The 20102-nt window shown below is 39.9% G+C and overlaps 2 protein-coding genes across 2 annotated transcripts in view; both read right to left on the bottom strand.

Annotated features, from left to right (window-relative positions):
* Positions 1 to 20102, bottom strand: part of Sbat (LSMD1 domain-containing protein Sbat) — a 543594-nt gene that overhangs the window by 20279 nt on the left and 503213 nt on the right. The window lies entirely within an intron of this gene.
* Positions 616 to 14300, bottom strand: Cdc37 (cell division cycle protein 37). Its single transcript, XM_045756544.1, has 7 exons — positions 14142 to 14300; positions 11527 to 11660; positions 7982 to 8138; positions 5899 to 6099; positions 4559 to 4749; positions 2114 to 2303; positions 616 to 1525 (listed from the first exon to the last, which is right to left on the bottom strand). Exons 1-7 carry the CDS (start codon positions 14172 to 14174, stop codon positions 1376 to 1378), a joined length of 1056 nt encoding a protein of 351 aa, XP_045612500.1. The 5' UTR covers positions 14175 to 14300; the 3' UTR covers positions 616 to 1375.

Genomic DNA, 20102 nt, shown 5'->3' on the forward strand with positions numbered 1-20102 from the left:
CTGCTTCAGCATGTGTTATCCATGGTCGCCCTCTCAACAATGAAGCCCCTCACGCCCAGGAGGGGTGCCAGTGATTTGTTTCCAAGATGGCATCTGTTTACTGGATGCCTGAGGAAGCTAATGTGAGCCCCATGTATGTGAGGGACATTAATCTTATGCGGTACTTTAAATCATCTCTGTGACTTGCACAGTAGGGCCATATATGGTGCAAGCATATATGGGCAATTGAAGGTTTAAAATGGGTAGTTGAACGGTTAAATATTCACCTAAAAGAAATTGGGGAACTGACTGAAAGCAGATTGGCAGATCGTGTTCCAGGGAAAAACTGGTAGGGTAAGGTTTAAGATAAGCTATGGAAGGGAGAGCTCTAAGCCTGATAACAGGAGTCGGGAGTTATCTGCTCCTGTACACACAATTAAATATTAAGTACTGTATTAAAATTACTGGTATCGGTCTTTTTATAATATGAGCATCAGCTAATAAGACAGACAAGTATTGGTCAAAATACTGGTATTAATATGCCTTTTAGAATTTTCCTATCTTTCTGTAAGCAAAGTAATTGTAAGGTGAATAAATACCATCATTATAATGAAGCAGATTTTAGGAAACAGTGAAGTTATTCATTATTTATTTATATATATATGTATATAGACAATATAATTATGGGAAGGTAATTAAAACTGTGCAACACATTTATAAGGAGCAGGAACATATTAGGGCAGTGCTTGTATGGTTTGCTTCCTCTATTATGTTCACATGTTGCTCAGAATGTGACATGTATATTGTGGCCTAATATATGGCTCAGTTATAGCCTAGTCCAACTTCTACATATTGAAATACGGACTGAAATGATTGTCCAATACTGTTACCGCCAAAGAGCCCAATATGTCTACAGGATGAACCACACGAGCACTGCTCTACATATCCACAAGAATAAACATTTAAATTCAACTCTGTCAAAATCAACATTTGTGTCAGTGGAAGCTATTCATCAGAAACTGAACAAAACATACTGTATTCCAATATGTGTACCTTTCATATTTTACAGAGAGAATTGAACACAATACACTTAATTATAAACATTTTGTAATATATTCTGCATTAATAATAATAAAAGTAATAATACGATGATGAACCATGAAAATGAAACATTATGAAAGACTTCTTAATTTACTCAAGAAAGTAATTCGACATTACTTTCAGCCTTCAAATTTTGGATGTACATTTTGAATCTCTACATTTCTTATGGTTACAAATACACAGCACATCCCCTGCTTTTTAAGTTATCACTTGGATTAGCACTGTCAAGTGCATCAAGGCAAGTATCACCTGTATGAATGCATGACATTAAGAAGACAAATATTCCAACAACTTGCTACTCGCTCTTGGCAGCCTTTGCATCAGGCACCCAAAGCCCCGAATCAACGCAGCGCTTCATGTGATAAGTTGCTTCCTCCGGATCCATCTTTTCTATTGTCTTTTGCAGCAACTCTACATTTTGACTTTCAAAACATTTCTGCAGCTCCTGAAAAATAAAAATACAGTACTTGTAAAGATGATTTTATACAGTTTCCATAGAAGTGAGCACAAACCTAAGATTTCCAATTATCCAACAAATTATTTATCTGATAATTTCTTAGTGAAACCTGCATTAGATAAAACTATTTGTGGTCAACTTTATCTAAATTGCTTCAATGGCTATAGTTAAAAAACTTGTAACTATGACTCAGAAATGAAATAATTGTAAAGGAGGGTCATCCACTCTGTAACTATAATAGAAACAGTTAGGGGAAAAAATAACAAGTACAGTACAGAGGAAAGGTTGCTAAACAGCCCAATTGGAATACAATACTGCATTTAAATGGTGATTTTGGACACAAGTTGGAGTGTTTTCACATAACCTAACTTCATCCTTGAGCTCAGTAAGCTACTAAGCAATTAAGGCTGCAATTTATAACCTATTTCACCAAGTGAGACTAACTGCTTCAGGTTCCTACAGGGTTCTTATACTCCCTTAACAAAACTACACGACAACGACTCATCTGTGTGAAATATAATTGATAATGTGACAACTACAGTGCTTGAGAGATACTTCCAGCAAAGTGAAACTCACCTCAGGCAAGGTCTCCAAAACCTCCAGGGGATCAAGCCCACCCGGACCAAGTCTAGCTTGCCGTTCTTCCTCTTCTGCTTCCTTTAGCAGCTCCTCCACCTTCTGTGCAGCACGCTTACTCACACGATCTTTGAAGCCGTCCAGTTCATCGGTGAAGGCTTTTTTGTATTCTTGTTCAGCTTGCTGTATTCTGTAAACATATATAAAGAATGTTTCAAAATAATGGAATAAACAATCTAAACCATTTTACTGTAGTACAGTAGATTCATGCCCCAACAAACCCTGCTACAGCAAAATCCAAAGAAATTCACACGTACTTAAGTTCAAAATTGTTCTTAATAACAACAAATATTCAAACTAAAGCAAATTATATGCATAAGCTGTTATGGTAACAGCCTATAAGGCTTGTCCAGGTTAACAGCTACCTTAATCAAAATGGCTATATTCAATATGTTACAGATCATGCAAACTTTAAAACCGAAATACAACAAATTCTGCAAATTATATTATCAAAGAATAATGCTACTTGTGGAACAGTAGAACACCCAATTATCTGTGTGATGGTATGTTACAGCTCCTCCTGAGACAGTGGGATCATAGCAGTCCCAGTGGTGCAGCAGTAACACACTGGCCCCGTGCTTCGTGAGCGATTGGGCCCGGGTTCGTATCCTGGCCGGGGAGGATTGACACAGCAACAATCCTTAACAGCCTCTGTTCACCCAGTAGTGAATGGGCACCTGGTTGTTAAATGATTTGGCCACTCGTATTACGAGGACATTTAAGAGGAAAGACCTGTACTCACCTAGTTGGCCGAAACACTGTGTGCTAGTGCTCTTTACAAGAATGTAAGAACTCTTGTATATATATAAATAATTAAAAAAAAATTTAGAGAGCAACTGAGTGACAGCTCAGCAAAAAGGTAAGCAATAACTTGTACATACTTTAGTACTAAAGATTTGGGCGAATTAGGTATAAAATTTACTTTGAGGTTAATATTTTTGGGAGTGTGGAACGGATTAATTAAATTTACATTATTTCTTACGAGAAAATTCGCTTCGGTTTACAAATTTTGGGGTTACGAATTGTTATCTTGAGATGATTTCGGGGCTTTAGTGTCCCCGCGGCCCGGTCCTCGACCAGGCCTCCACCCCCAGGAAGCAGCCCGTGACAGCTGACTAACACCCAGGTACCTATTTTACTGCTAGGTAACAGGGGCATTCAGGGTGAAAGAAACTTTAGCCCATTTGTTTCTGCCTCGTGCGGGAATCGAACCCGCGCCACAAAATTACGAGTCCTGCGCGCTATCCACCAGGCTACGAGGCCTGTCTCTGGGAACGGATTAAATTCGTAAATGGAGGGGGCCACTGTACAAGGTTTTTGTAACATTCATTTGGTTGCTCCCTGAGCAACCATTTATCATACATTATTGATGACTCTTATTGGCATATGGAAGACAGTGAGGAGAGGGGAAGAAGGAGAGGTGTTAGTGTTTGGAAGGGAAGTCCCCTTCCATTATAACATCAGGCAGTGATGACTTCTCTGGGGTACTCCCTCTCCTATGTTTTGCAGGCATACCACTAGGACCTGGTTGTGGCTAATTGCTTGCTTGTCTTGCTAAGAATCTGTCTAAAGACACTTGCTTTTCCCAACAATTTAACACTTGTCTGTAGTGAGACATCACATTGTCATTTAAAAGGTCAATACAACGGCCTACTACAGCTTTATCTGGGGGAGTTTTTTCAACAAAAGTTTGAAGTTCTTCCCATACTTCACACATTTTCGTAGTGAGGAAGGGACATTCTCTACTGCCTCTACTCAACTATTTTCTTAGGTTAAACCTTACCACTGACTTTTTTAGGACCCATGGCGAGATATATAATACTGTAATTACTTTTATGTTCAAATACCTAAAAATTAAAAAAAAAAAAAATTCTTCACAAAGAATTCAGGCACGATTGTCACTAGGTGGGAGGACTGGTAAACTGAGGCGCGGTTGCTGTGCCACCATGCGCTAGGTCGACTATACACATATCAACTGACTGCATTACCCGAGGCAAAGTTTGTAAACCGATTCAGATTTTACGAAGAAATTGGGCTCGTAACCCGAAAAGTTCGTAAAGAGGGGAATTCATAAGCCGGGGTGTCACTGTATTGCATTTTAAATAATATTTATACCAATTTGCATTAAAACTGGTAATTTTATTTGCATTTCAATAAAATATTTGAACACCTTCTAGGAAGAGATGCTAATGGAAGGAAAATGGTTGGAAAAGTTCATCACAATTCCTAATTCCATTCTATATAAGCCAAATGATAACAAAAACAAAGCTATACCTGTATGAACAAAAATGGTTCAGACAAATCACAGCTTTCAAAAAGGTTAACAATATCTCACAATGGTATTTATTTCTTACATGGTACAAATAAAATGAAGAGTGATGTTACCTATGGAAGAATGCAGATATGCAGGACCGTGGATCCCTTTCCAATTGTTTGGCCAGCTCCAGAATGAACTGCATGCAGATGGTTTGGTGAGCCACATGTGACATAAGCTCATGCTTCTCCTCCATCTCCAGGTTGATGCACCACACCACCAGGTAGTTGGCAGTATCCTCGCACGCTAGCTCTGTGTGTTCCTGTATCAACACAATGCTATCACAGTTACAAACTTTATTTCTTACAACCTACACAAATTGATATAATTATAGATGGACTGAACAGGTGTACAACAATGTAAACCAAATTCACATTTTTAGACAAATTCAATAACATTTAGCTTAAAATCTGAATGTGGAATATATTGATAAAGCAACGTATACAGTACTGAACCATTATAGCAGTAATATTTCATATCACACTTTTCACAAAATTTAATTACACTATAAATCAAAATATAATAAAAGCTGAAATTGGTTTTGCATGTCCAACTATTTGTTGAATTTGTGTGTTCTTGTTCCAATAGAGCTCTTAAATACTACAATTAAAATTTCTTAGTATAACTGAACATTCATACAATCTGTCTTGTACTGTACAGCCAAAATTTATCTCCTATTTACTAATGCTGCCACCTTGGTCTTGCTCGCCCCTCCACCTCTCATATCTTCCTTCTATCTCACACAGTGTAATATTAAGGAAAGACAAAAGTATGCTAAAAAAAAAAAAAAAAACTACTAATGCTCCTCCTGCACTATCCTGGTCTCTGGTTCATCTCCTTGTCTTTTTTCTGGGTTTCCCTTTGGTTTAGGACTACTACTTTTTTCACCTCCGGCACCTCTTTGACTGGAGATGCATAATTTGTTGAGTCCAGTGACAATTCTTCGCTGCTGCCTTCGTTCCACCGATTCTGCCTCTGTGGATACTCTGAGAGTTGATCCTTCTCCTTTGTTTCCTATTCCAAGGCTTGTATTTCTCAGGTCACTCTACAGTGTTATTAAACCTAGCCAGCCTGTGATCTATACTCATGCCCATGATGTTGGGATATATGGTGAACTTGCGGGTCTGTCTTTGCCAACATGTTTGTGTTGTCTTGGGCATGAGGTTCTAGAATTGTCCTGGAGCCATGAGTTTCTTACATCAATAAGTAACCAAGTGGCATAACTTAGATATAATAAACAATCACCCAGTCTTTAAAACTGAACCAACCTAGCATATTTATCAAACAAGGTTAATTTATTTAGTTCAAATCAGTTAACAGCTCTATCACACTGCCATGGCTGTCACACTAGTTAATGAACTAGAATGTTAAAACATACATAACTGGTTAATTACTTTAACAGTTAACTCACCATAAGGAACCGGCGAGAGTCGTCAAAGTTCCTAAACATCCCATATTTTTTAATATTGGCTTCATTCTTCTTAACAAACTCTTTCATGCGCTTCTCCCTCTCTTCCTCACTCAGGTTATCAGTATTCCTGTTACTAAGTTTGTTAATAACAGTTTTGCTAAAACCATCAGAGCTGATTGTGTCCACATTCCAAGGTTCCAGCTGGAAAAAATAATTGCTATTACTGTACTGTGTTAATAAAAATGCCGGTGTTCCTGGTTGGTGGAACTAAAACACAGTAACAATAGTGATATAGTATTAATGATGATAGTGAAAAATGTGGTGATGGCATGATGGCAGCACTAATGGAACAATGTGTAAGAAGTTAACACTGATGGAACTTTTACTTGTATTTCATAGAAATGAATAATATATATATATATATATATATGTGTATATATATATATGTGTATATATATAAAATTATATATATAATGTTATACATAACATTAAACAGGAGCCCAGTTCAGCTGCGCAAAAAGTAACACTGCAAGGCCCACCAAGGATTCAACAAACTTAAGTGAATTGCAGAATCTAAGGAACAGAGGTAAAATTGCACCACTCACAGGCATCCAATAATGCTCCCCAAAAAGTACCAAGGAGAAAATACTGAACCGGGCAGAAAGAAATGCCTGAACCCCTATCTTGGGGGAAAGGGGTTCTGGTATCCCCAAAATAAGCCTTGGTGATACCACAGCCTGAGCACACAAGTGGCTTCCACTACCAGTGGATCTTGTAGAGGAGCAAAGCCTACGCACTGCCCAGGGCAAGGTTCTGAGACAAGCCTCAGGGAAGAAAACTCTGGTTGAAGGCAGAGATAATGCTAATAGCAGCCAAGAAAGAGCACTCTGGTGTCATGCAGCTGTACCGAACAGCAAATGCTTGAACACACCAAGTGAAGTCCTAAACATGCATGTGAAACCAAAGGTATGATTGAAGCACAGGCCCCAACACTGGATACTGTCTGAAGACAAATGGGAAATATATTGGAGACTCTGGGCCCACTAGAATTGTACGAGACTGTACAGAACGACACCAGGTGCGTTAGTGCTAAAGGAACCACCATCATGTGGCGAGTGTGCACTATAAACTAGGGGCCAGATTCACGAATCAGTTACGCAAGCACTTATGAACCTGTACATTTTTTCTCAATCTTTGGTGGCTTTGTTTACAAATATTAAACAGTTAATGAGCTCTGAAGCACCAGGAGGCTGTTTATAACAACAACAGTTGACTGAGATGATTTCATGCTTGTAAACTGTTTAATAAATGTAACCAAAGCCGTCAAAGATTGAGGAAAGACGTACACATTCGTAAGTACTTGCGTAACTGCTTCGTGAATCTAGCCCCAGAGCTTTAATCCAATTAACAATAGTTCACAAAGTTTGGATCATCATTGCATATGTGATCCATGCAGTTGTCTGATTCAATGCCTGCTACCTTTCTGGTGATGTTGGTTACTATGGTGGTCTTAGATCCCCAGACTCCCATTCCTTCTTCTGAGTGAACCAGATTCTGGTACCGGTCTTTGGTATGCACTTTTGAATCAACAAGAGCCCATTGTGGCGACCAGGGTGGACAAGTACATCAGTGTGAAACTTAAGGAGATACCAAGAGAACCCATCCAGAAATGGACCCTCTTGGTAAAATGGAGATGGATTTTATTTGTTTAAATTATCAATAGTAAGAAGACTAAATTTTAAATTAAAAATTATACAAACAAATGGGAATACAAATACGAATAAACAAGTGGAAATACTTCATGAGCAGAATGGTAGATGGTTGGAATAGGCTCCAAGATGAGGTAGAGTGAGCCAAGGAGGAAGGCAGTGTGCCAAGTTCAAGGAGGGAATACTGGGTAAATGGGTTATTGGGTTAGACATAACAAGAGCCTACCTGATGAGAACCACCAGGAAAACCTGGCCTTAGGCAAAGCTGGAAAAGTAGACTAACTCTCAAAACTAGTACAGGTAAACCAGTATACATTGCCTCCAACTCCAAGGCTCACTACACTCATGTAATTTAAAATACATGTCATTTATACCTTTTCTTTTTTCTCAATTTCATTCTGTTTATTGACTAACTGCTCCCCTTTCTTCTCCAGCTCAGACAGCGCCTGTTTTATTTTAGTCATATCTGTGCTCTCAGCCACTGCCGGTGACTTCAGCTTTTCTTTTAGACTCTCCACCTGCTTTTCATATCTGAAAAGATTATTCCAATTAAATCCACGTGCATTTGTTGGCGTGAAAAGGCTCAACAATACAATTTTCAATATTCCATTACTATAACAACTTTGTGTTTCATAATATATGGTATTATATCATAATATAAGGTGTATCACCAGATAAGGACACAAAAAATAAATAAATATTTTTCAATCACAGTCCAAAGAATATGCCTTCAGAGAATAAGTTCACTAAAACCTTGGATTGCCAATAAGCACAGGCAAGAAAAATAATACATCAAGAATTTCAACAAAACCTTGTAGATCTGAGAAAAAGTGTAACTTACACTAGCTATTCCAACTACCATTCTACCATACAAGAATAGCCACATATCTATGGGTCAAACAATAAAAACTGCAGATTTGTAGATGTTACTACTGCTCGGCTTAGACTGTTGTAATTCTCTCTTGAGAGTTTGCATTACCTGCTGCTGTAGACCTGACGAAATGTAAACTGTGCCGACAACATTATTCACACACCATGTGTCACTATGTCATGGAACACAAAAAACTTGAAAGAATTTAGATACAGTATAACTATCACACACATTCAAGGTGTCTAAGTAATTCATTCAAAATGAAGTACAGTACTACCAGAAATCTTAGTAAAGTATTCCAAGTTTTCCTACAGTAGATACAGAGGAACTTCGGTTAACGAATTTAATCCGTTCCGGCACCGAGCTCGTCATGTGAAACGCTTGTCTTGCGAAATGAATTTCCCCATTTAAAATAATGGAAATACAATTAATCCGTTCCACCCCCGAAAAACATTAATATGAAATTTTATAGCACAAACGATAGCTTCAGACACACTATCGCCATGTAGTTGCCTTTCATTCATCCAACCAACAGCAGCTTTTCAACATCTAGAAAGTTTGGACACTACTTGGCAACCTTGGTAACTCCTTTAGCTACATAAAGCTTCTTAAATTCTTCCTTCCTCTTAAAGATGGTGCAGATTGTTGATGAGGACCTGCCATACTCCCTGGCGAGATCAGTCACATGGACACCATGCTCGTCCTTTGCTATGATTTCCTTCTTCAAATCTACAGTAATTGTGTCTTTCTTCCTCTTGACAACACTATCTTTAGCAGGCAGCTTCTTTGGCAACATCGTAGGTTACAAATTGTAGTCACAAAAAACTAAGCACAAATAAATGCAGAGGGATGCTTATCCTATGCGATAAAACAACAACACTGTCGTCAGAGGCATCTGAGAATTTGCGAGAACCAGCGGGAACGCTAGGAAGCACCACATGGTTTTCTCGTTAACCGAGCGAAAGCTGTCAATCGAGACAAATTTTGTGCGAGTTGGCTCACTCGTTACCTGAAATGATTGTAGATGGGGCTGTTCCTCACCCAAGGTTCCTCTGTGGTGCATGCTCGATTGCTCGTGATTGAAAATGTTCCACCACCGCCCATTGGATGGGTATAGGGTGCAATACGAGTAAATGAAATGTAACAAAGTTACTGCAAATGTACATTGCTTAACCTAAAGATTATTGGAATCTGATACTTGATTCTGCCACTCACAAACACAATGAGTTTGGGGTCCATAATACTGGACACTAATTAAATTAAGTCTCGCTCATTGTGTTAGGATCTCTTGGGGTTAAGGTGATAACTGCTTGATGAACTGTTGATGTATATGATGATAATATAGGTGACATCAATGCTGTAACTTACTTAGGTAAACAAATGTTGGAATTCAGTTCCTGAGCCTCTAAATGTTGTGTCAAAGTGTGAATGACTTTAACTATAACTGATGGCTAATTGTAATAGTTGAGTATGATTAATATAATTAACCATAGTTTGAGAGGGAACAGTGGTTAGTGACAAGTGATGAAAATGTAGTTTACAATCACTGTACAATATTCAAATTAATAAATTATGCCTGTTTTCAGTGCCTTTTGCTGAAACTATATGGACCATGCTTAAATGGAATGAATACGAGCTGGAGGAGATCCACGCCCAGTGAGAGATCATCTGGGGTATCTTAACTTTATGGGTTACTTTGAATTTTTGCAGCTTAGTGGTTAGGTACTATACCAAGTTGCAGAGTACCATTTTGTCTGTGGGAAACCACTGTAGTCGGTTACCTTGGGAAAACCAACTTGCTTACAGACAATTTTTTCTGCTCATGAGGCTTAGCCCCAGGTAAGGGTCAGTCAGAAGGATGGAATTAGTCGCAGTTAATTATGAGTTTTATCTAGATAAACATGGATTACTCAATTCCAGTGTTTTAGTTTATTTGGTGAACAGAGGTACAGATCCGATCAACTGGGTGCCCAAAGACAGTCTGGTGAAGATGTTGGGACCAGGAAGACCAAACAGTTGAGTTCAAAAGTGGTACAAGAGTCCCTCCACACCAAACCCAGCTAATTCCAGAACTCAGGATAGATGGGGACACACCACAAGTAGTTACAACAATCTAGGAAAACGTATTCAAAAGCACCTGGCAAATATATTGACATAGCGGTCAGTCAAAATGTGGGAGGGGGGATAAAGAGGGCTCTACTGATAACAGATCCAAAATAAAGTGAAGCACCTGAGTAACTCACCTGAGCATGGAAAGAGCAGGTCTGCAAGGCACAAAGGAGTAGATGACTGAACTTACCTGTCCTTAAGACAATGGAGAGGGAAGAGGTGCGGGGAAGAGGGGCAATAACACCATTAAGATCTTGAGATACCACTCAAAACACCCAGGCAACCTGAGACCAGGAGCTCAAATTGTGATGCCTGATTATGCCAGCATTATGCCATACCACAAAAGGGATGGTAGGAAAACTTTGCCGACTGGCAAATCTGGGCAAATAGTGTAAACTGCCACAAAGCGGTGCTACAGTGTGCACAGGTGGACCCAGAAGCACTTAGACAACCAACTCACCAGAAACCCTACCTCCTTCATGAATCAGAGTTACACTGGCACCAGACTGGTACAAAGGTGGGACCGAAGTAATATTTCGGCTATGCCCAGTGACTGAAATATACCCCTGTTGTGGTTAAATCCCAGAACATTACAAAATAATGCAGAATATAGTATTACAATACATTATTCTAAATTCAGCTACATATATTAGGTAAATATATGTAGCTACACATTTTGGTTAATAGTCATGCAAAAGTCTCTCCCTCAAGTAATGCCCAGTACTGTACCAGTTTAGCCCAATGATGTCATCATGTGTTTTTACATTGTGTTCTATCTACTTATAGCCAATATATTATTACCATCATTATCATTATACAATGTACTGTACATCATTATAACCAAATATATTATTGTAGGCAACTCTCCAGTACTAAATACAGTACAAAGTGGGTTACTGTTGTTAACTTTTAGCTTCAACTGGATATTACTATGCTTACACCTCTCTTTCCTTTTTAACACGCTCAAGTTCTTTCTCTTTTTCTGCCATACGCTCCAGCCGGGCTTGGTGACGCCATCGAAAGAGAGACGGAGTGTCAATGTTGGGATGAGTATCATCCTCATCATCTGAAATCTGAGAAATATATAGACTTTATTAATAAATTAAGAGTGCATGCAAATTGGAAAAAATTAAATTTACTAATTTCAATTTTAGTTGGAAAATAAGAAAGCATACACAGATGCTCATAATAATTTGGAAAATAAATGTAAAGTACTGTACTATAAGGTACATATATTCTTAATAATCATTACACAACTATTATACTAATTTGCTTCACAAAAAAAACAGCGTTGAATGTAATGAAACACCAATTTCTGGGCGAATCCCGAAGGTTCCCCTGCAGCTACTATCACCATGGTAGCATCAGCCATGGAGTCCTATCTGGCCTACCGGGGACCGAGAGCCAAAACCCAGCCCTCTCACAGAGGCGCAGGGAGCAGTACCATTTATTTATTTGTTTATTTATGCCACCACCGGGAAAGGCACCCTGAAATTCAGACAGGCAAAACAAACCACAGCTGGCTATAATGGAGACCGTAGCATTGAGAAATGCCATTAGTGGTTTTATTTCCCCAACAATGCAAACAAACAATTGAAAAGTTTCAAAACAAGCACCAGTTCACTTGCCCCCACATTCTCCCCGACTGTTTGGGGAAAGGGGAGGATGGGGGTGACAGTCAGCCAGTGACAAAGCTCTCAGTTCTATGGTAGATGTGACAAACAGCCAACCCCCCCCCCCCCTTCCCCAACAACCAGGAGGAGGGGAGGGAGGTAGGTCATCAGAGAAACGCGGACTGGCTGGGAACCCCCAATCAACCAGTCGTCGAGGTAGACCTAAACCCGAACACCAACAACTGAAGATGGGCTGTGATGACTTGAGCCAAGCGTGTGAATATGCATGGAGCCAGATTGGGCCCAAAGGGAAGAACCCAAAAGCGGTAGACCTGATACCCCACAACAAAGCCCAATCCATGAACCTCAGATGTATTGGGACATGGCATTAAGCATCCCAGAGATCCAGGGAAATCATCCAAGAGGCCACCTCAAGAACAAAACAGACCTAGGACAATGTGGTCATCCAAAAGGAGGGGCAAGGAATGAGCTGATTAATCCCTGAAAACTTGAGGATGAACTGAAGCACCTGAGAATGCCATTTTGAGACCAGAAAAAGGCAGGAGACCCAACAAAGGGGCAAAGTCATCTTGATCATGCTGACTTTACCCACTCCATGATGACCCTACGAAAACAAGGAGAGGAAGCCTGTCTGGAGAGACCCGCTCCCCCATAAATGGGTGAGGGAGGGTCACTACCCATCCTCACTACCCCCATCAAAGGGGCTAACTGGATAACGGCTAGCACGAACCCATAGAGCCTTCCTTCTGAGCAGAGTACAGCGCTGACCAGACAGAGAAGAACCAGCACGGGAGGGCACTTGTGACCTGGCCACTGGCTCCACAGATGGCCTACTCTGACCAGAAGAGAGCAAAGCCCCAGCCTTACCCAACCGCTTCAAAGATCGAGACCAGAAGCCTCGAACAAAAAGGAAGCAGTGATCGGATGGCAGGCAGTTGCTGTTGAGGTCATAAAGTGCATAACAATATCTTGCAGGAAGAGGGGTGGGCAAAATGGAGAGAGAAACAATAGAGCCAGGACTCACAGCGAGTCGAGAGACTGAGCCAACGCAGCCACCCGACTCGTGAGGCAGGCGGCGAAGAAAGTGGCAAGCGCCTCCCAGAGCATAGGACCACAACACTCAGGAAGAACAGCTGACGCCACAACAGCACAGATCAAAAACCCTGCAAGAAAAGCCCCACCAAACACGTCATTCTCCAAGAGTCAATCACTATGAAGCTCAAGGAGAGAAAGGAAGTGTACGACTGAACCCAAGTGCTAACAGGGGAGAAGGTCCTCTGCCACCTGCCAGACATTACGGCAAATGCCGCACCCCGCCCAAATAGAGACAGGAAACCCAAGGAACCTGAGCCACCCTAATCGAGGACCCCCACAAGCAAGGAAGGCCTCCAAGGAAGCGACCCCCAAACACCCCAGGGAAAGGATCATGAAGTGTAAGGGTAGCACTTGGGAGGACACAGGGAAGACAACTGTGCACATGCAGCTCCACGAACACTAAAGTCCAGACTCACGCTACACTGAACAGTGTAAAGCCAACAAAGGCTCTTTAACTGGAGGAGGAGAGCAGAGCCCAAGTGAGAGGCGACCCCCACACATCACCACCCTGGCCAGTCTCACTGGCTGACTTCCATCTTCAAAATTCTTCTGAAAGTTCAAATGACAAAAGTGAACAGTTAAGTATTACCCCTGAAACATAATTTTCATCCCAAAATAAATGAGACGCTGTTGATTAAGAAACCTTATCGATTGCTTTACAATAATAGGGAAACACTGACATTGTCTTCGTTAACATGGATGAAAATCCCTAATTTTCCGTCACGAGGTACTGCCACGATGCCCTGTATTATCATACATGTGTTTCGTATATGGAATACTCACATAGTTGAAAGAAAACTGGGCAATAATATGATAAATACAGACCTCGATGTCCTTCCACTTGCTGTAGTCTACCATGTTGACAGTGTTGTGGTCGTCTCGTACACACCAAGCTTCTCATACACTCACAACTTGCCTCTTACATTTATCTATTTATTTCTAACCTTAATAGTGTGTGAAACATTGTATAATGTAAGATTACGAAACACTTATTAAACGAAAAAAGTTAGTTATTTAACTTCATAAATCTCTGATGCGCCCCAACTTGGATTACGGCATTGAAGACCTTCAGAAGGACATAAATACTTTGGAGAAAGTGCAACACCAGGCAACAAAAATCATTCTAGAGCTAAGTCAACTCTCATGCCAGGAACGGTTGAGGGCCACAGGGCTAACAATACTGTCAACCTGACAAATACGGCTGATCGCTACGAAACTTTTAAAAATCTGAACAATTTGAAGGACGTTGATCCGAATAATTTCTTCTAAAGGTCAGATGTAACACAAACAAGGAGCAATGATTTCAAGCTCAACAAGCCACAGGGTAGGACTGAGAACATAGTTTTTTCACCCACAGAATTATAAACCCATAGAACCGCCTACCCGCCAAAGCCGTAAATCTAAAACTCTGCTGAAATTTAAGACCCAAATAGATACAATCATCACATAGCACCGCTCCCGTGCCGGGTAAGTCCACTAGGGGCTCACCATAGCCCGTGCTACTTGCCCCGCTCCTGTGGCAGGTAAGTTACGAGCTCACCATAGCCCGTGCTACTTGGAACTTGTTCCGAGTAGCTGAATCTATAACAACAACAACATACAATCATCAGGACAAATATGGGAGGACCTTTGACAAGCCGGTGGCTTCCAGTCCTCGTTAAGGCCACTATAGCGATAGTGCCCTTCAGATAAATTCAGGAATGCAACAAGAAGGTTACGAAACGCGTGTGTACGAAACATCCGTCATCCGCTACCTTTTATGTTTCATTTTGAAATTGAAATTGAAATTGAAATAAGTTTATTGAGGTAAAATACACACAAAGGGATGAGGTAGCTCAAGCTATTCTCACCCCGTTCAGTACAACGTGTTAATATATACATATACACACATCACAAATAAACATATTACCAAACATTCTGAGAGGTAAAAATATACATTTCCTCCCTCACAAAGAGTATGGTAAGAGAGTAAGTAAGAGTATGGTTTCATTTTAATTTGATTATAACAATAGAATATATTATTTCTACTCATACCATTAGTACATTAAGCAAGATATAGCTTGAGAACCACACCAGGTGTCTTGTTACTAACGCTGCGATTAATAAATCCAAGTGTCCGATTTGCCTTATTACGAACATTTATGCATTGATCCTTTTGTTTTAAATTCTTACTAATCATAACTCCCAGATTTATTAATCGCAGCGTTAGTAACAAGACACTTGGTGTGGTTCTCAAGCTATATCTTGCTCTAGTTAGGCCCCATTTAGATTATGCAGTTCAGTTTTGGTCGCCATATTATAGAATGGATATAAATTCACTTGAACGTGTCCAGCGTAGGATGACTAAGTTAATTCCCCAAATTAGAAATCTTTCATATGAAGAAAGATTAACAAAGCTTAAGTTGCATTCACTGGAAAGGCGAAGAGTTAGGGGTGACATGATAGAGGTTTACAAGTGGATGAATGGACATAACCGGGGGGATATTAATAGGGTATTAAAAGTATCAACACAGGACAGAACACGAAACAATGGGTATAAATTGGATAAGTTTAGATTTAGGAAAGACTTGGGTAAATACTGGTTCAGTAACAGGGTTGTTGATTTGTGGAACCAATTGCCGCGTAACATTGTGGAGGTGGGGTCCCTCGATTGTTTCAAGCACGGGTTGGACAAGTATATGAGTGGGATTGGGTGGTTATAGAATAGGAGCTGCCTCGTATGGGCCAATAGGCCTTCTGCAGTTACCTTTGTTCTTATGTTCTTATGTTCTTATCCCTTTCGCAATCCGACTTCGCAATCACAACACCATCTAGCTCGTATCTTGTAACTCTATCATCATTACCTAACCTCAGAACTTTACATTTATCAGCATTAAACTGCATCTGCCAATCCTTTGACCATTTCAAAACCCTATCTAGATCAGCTTGAAGTGATAGTGAGTCCTCCTCCGAATTAATTTCCCTACCGATTTTCGTATCATCGGCAAATTTGCAAATGTTGCTACTCAAACCTGAATCTAAATCATTTATATATATTATAAACAACAGAGGTCCCAGGACAGAGCCTTGAGGCACTCCACTTACAACATTTTCCCACTCTGACTTGATTCCATTTATACTAACTCTCTGTTTCCTTTGGTATAGCCATGCCCTAATCCAGCTTAATATAGCACCCCCAATACCATGAGACTCTATTTTTTTAATCAGTCTTTCATGTGGCACTGTATCAAAAGCTTTGCTAAAGTCAAGGTATACAACATCGCAATCCTTACTACTATCAACTGCCTCAACAATGCTAGAATAAAAAGATAACAAATTTGTTAAACATGAACGGCCATTTATAAAACCATGTTGCGACTCAATTATTAATTTATGTTTTTCAAGATGAAGACGAATTTTATTTGCTATTATAGATTCGAGTAACTTTCCCACAATAGACGTTAGGCTAATTGGTCGATAGTTAGACGCAAGTGATCTATCTCCTTTCTTAAAAACTGGTATCACATTAGCAACTTTCCAAAACTCTGGCACTCTGCCTGACTCTATTGATTTATTAAATATGGTTGACAGTGGGTCACAAAGCTCCTCTTTGCATTCTTTAAGCACCCTAGCAAACACTTCATCCGGCCCTGGGGATTTGTTTGGTTTGAGTTTTACTATTTGTTTAAGAACATCCTCCCTGGTAACTGCTAAACTCGTCAACCTGTCCTCGTCCCCACCCACATAGACTTGTTCGGCTGAAGTTGCTAATGTGATACCAGTTTTTAAGAAAGGAGATAGATCACTTGCGTCTAACTATCGACCAATTAGCCTAACGTCTATTGTGGGAAAGTTACTCGAATCTATGATAGCAAATAAAATTCGTCTTCATCTTGAAAAACATAAATGAATAATTGAGTCGCAACATGGTTTCATAAATGGCCGTTCATGTTTAACAAATTTGTTATCTTTTTATTCTAGCATAGTTGAGGCAGTTGATAGTGGTAAGGATTGTGATGTTGTGTACCTTGACTTTAGCAAAGCTTTTGATACAGTGCCACATGAAAGACTGATTAAAAAGATAGAGTCTCATGGTATTGGGGGTGCTATATTAAGCTGGATTAGGGCATAGCTATACCAAAGGAAACAGAGTTAGTATAAATGGAATCAAGTCAGAGTGGGAAAATGTTGTAAGTGGAGTGCCTCAAGGCTCTGTCCTGGGACCTCTGTTGTTTATAATATATATAAATGATTTAGATTCAGGTTTGAGTAGCAACATTTGCAAATTTGCCGATGATACTAAAATCGGTAGGGAAATTAATTCGGAGGAGGACTCACTATCACTTCAAGTTGATCTAGATAGGGTTTTGAAATAGTCAAAGGATTGGCAGATGCAGTTTAATGCTGATAAACGTAAAGTTCTGAGGTTAGGTAATGATGATAGAGTTACAAGATACGAGCTAGATGGTGTTGAGACTGCGAAGTCGGATTGCGAAAGGGATCTGGGAGTTATGATTAGTAAGAATTTAAAACAAAAGGATCAATGCATAATGTTCGTAATAAGGCAAATCGGACACTTGGATTTATTAATCGCAGCGTTAGTAACATGACACCTGGTGTGGTTCTCAAGCAAATCTTTCATATGAAGAAAGATTAACAAAGCTTAAGTTGCATTCACTGGAAAGGCGAAGAGTTAGGGGTGACATGATAGAGGTTTACAAGTGGGTGAATGGACATAACAAAGGGGATATTAATAGCGTATTAAAAGTATCAACACAAGACAGAACACGAAACAATGGGTATAAATTGGATAAGTTTAGATTTAGGAAAGACTTGGGTAAATACTGGTTCAGTAACAGGGTTGTTGATTTGTGGAACCAATTACCGCGTAACGTGCTGGAGGTGGGGTCCCTCGATTGTTTCAAGCGCGGGTTGGACAAGTATATGAGTGGGATTGGGTGGTTATAAATAGGAGCTGCCTCGTATGGGCCAATAGGCCTTCTGCAGTTGCCTTTGTTCTTATGTTGACTACTTCCTGTAATCCTGCTAATACACCTTGGAGTTCAGCCTGCGTTGAAGAGACATTGTCAGTTAAGCGGCGTCCAATAACAGTATCTACAGTGCCGATGTCAGTGTACTCCCTGATCAAGACTCCACATCCTGCCTTCCCATCCCTAGCTACTGACCCATCACAATATACATGTAGAGTGTTTTCTCTAGGCAGTTTCCTAATTATACAATCATATGTTGCCCTCAGCTCTCCTATTTCATACATACTTTTTTCTTTTGCAAGGGAAAAATTACTACATCTACGTTACAATCCTCCCATGGTAGTGTGAATTTTCTCTTGGGCACAGCAATACACTCTGTAATAACATCATACTTTATAACATTATAACATAAGGTACTCATATATGCTCTCTTCTTTATCATACATTGTTCATTACTTCCCACCTTTTGAACCGAGAGGATTAATTCATTAGCTCCCCCACCTCTCGTTAATCTAATGGCAGAAGCTACATTTATCTCTGAAATTCTATCCCCAATACTCTTCAGATTCAACTCCATCCTCATTATCTCAATCATAGCATTTCTTGGGCATCCTAAGATAATTCTCATAGCTTCATCTTGTACATTTTCCAACTTGCCCATCCTACCTTTATCAAAACAAGAAATGACAGGTGCAGCATAATCAATAAGAGATCTTACAGTACTCAAGTATATCATTCGTAGCACAGGGACTCCCACTCCCTTTCCACAGCATGCCAAGGCCTTCAGAGGTTGTAATCTCTTCCGACATTGACCCAACAATCTGTTCATCTCAGCTTCCAAACTCTCATGGGTATATCCAACATATATGCCTAAATATTTATATATATATTAACTCTCTATATTTTTACCGTTTATATCATCGGCATATATGATCGGAGTTACCCCATTTGAGTAACTATCAGATGCTATCTTATTCATTAGTACATTAAAGAGGGTGGGACTCAACACTCCTCCCTGAGGTGTGCCGAGTTCAAAAGATCTCACACCTGACATAAGAACATAAGAACAAAGGTAACTGCAGAAGGCCTATTGGCCCATACGAGGCAGCTCCTATCTATAACCACCCAATCCCACTCATATACATGTCCAACCCGCGCTTGAAACAATCGAGGGACCTCATCTCCACCACGTTACGCGGCAATTGGTTCCACAAATCAACAACCCTGTTACTGAACCAGTATTTACCCAAGTCTTTCCTAAATCTAAACTTATCCAATTTATACCCATTGTTTCGTGTTCTGTCTTGTGTTGATACTTTTAATACCCTATTAATATCCCCTTTGTTATGTCCATTCACCCACTTGTAAACCTCTATCATGTCACCCCTAACTCTTCGCCTTTCCAGTGAATGCAACTTAAGCTTTGTTAATCTTTCTTCATATGAAAGATTTCTAATTTGGGGAATTAACTTAGTCATCCTACGCTGGACACGTTCAAGTGAATTTATATCCATTCTATAATACGGCGACCAAAACTGAACTGCATAATCTAAATGGGGCCTAACCAGAGCAAGATATAGCTTAAGAACCACACCAGGTGTCTTGTTACTAACGCTTCGATTAATAAATCCCAGTGTCCTATTCGAATTATTACGAACATTCATGCATTGATCCTTTTGTTTTAAATTATTACTAATCATAACTCCCAGATCCCTTTCGCAATCCGACTTCGCAATCTCAACACCATCTAGCTCGTATCTTGTAACTCTATCATCATTACCTAGAACATAAGAATAAAGGTAACTGCAGAAGGCCT

The sequence above is a fragment of the Procambarus clarkii genome, chromosome 53 (genome assembly GCF_040958095.1).
Source record: "Procambarus clarkii isolate CNS0578487 chromosome 53, FALCON_Pclarkii_2.0, whole genome shotgun sequence".
NCBI lineage: Eukaryota > Metazoa > Arthropoda > Malacostraca > Decapoda > Cambaridae > Procambarus > Procambarus clarkii.

What these genes read in the sequence shown, in the direction of transcription:
- Cdc37 (XM_045756544.1), bottom strand. Translation starts at nt 14,174, where the DNA reads ATGGTAGACTACAGCAAGTGGAAGGACATCGAG. An exon ending in GCAAGTGGAAGGACATCGAG is followed by an intron (nt 11,661 to 14,141) that starts GTCTGTATTTAT and finishes TATATTTCTCAG; the next exon opens with ATTTCAGATGATGAGGATGA. An exon ending in ACTCTCGCCGGTTCCTTATG is followed by an intron (nt 4,750 to 5,898) that starts GTGAGTTAACTG and finishes GTGTTGATACAG; the next exon opens with GAACACACAGAGCTAGCGTG.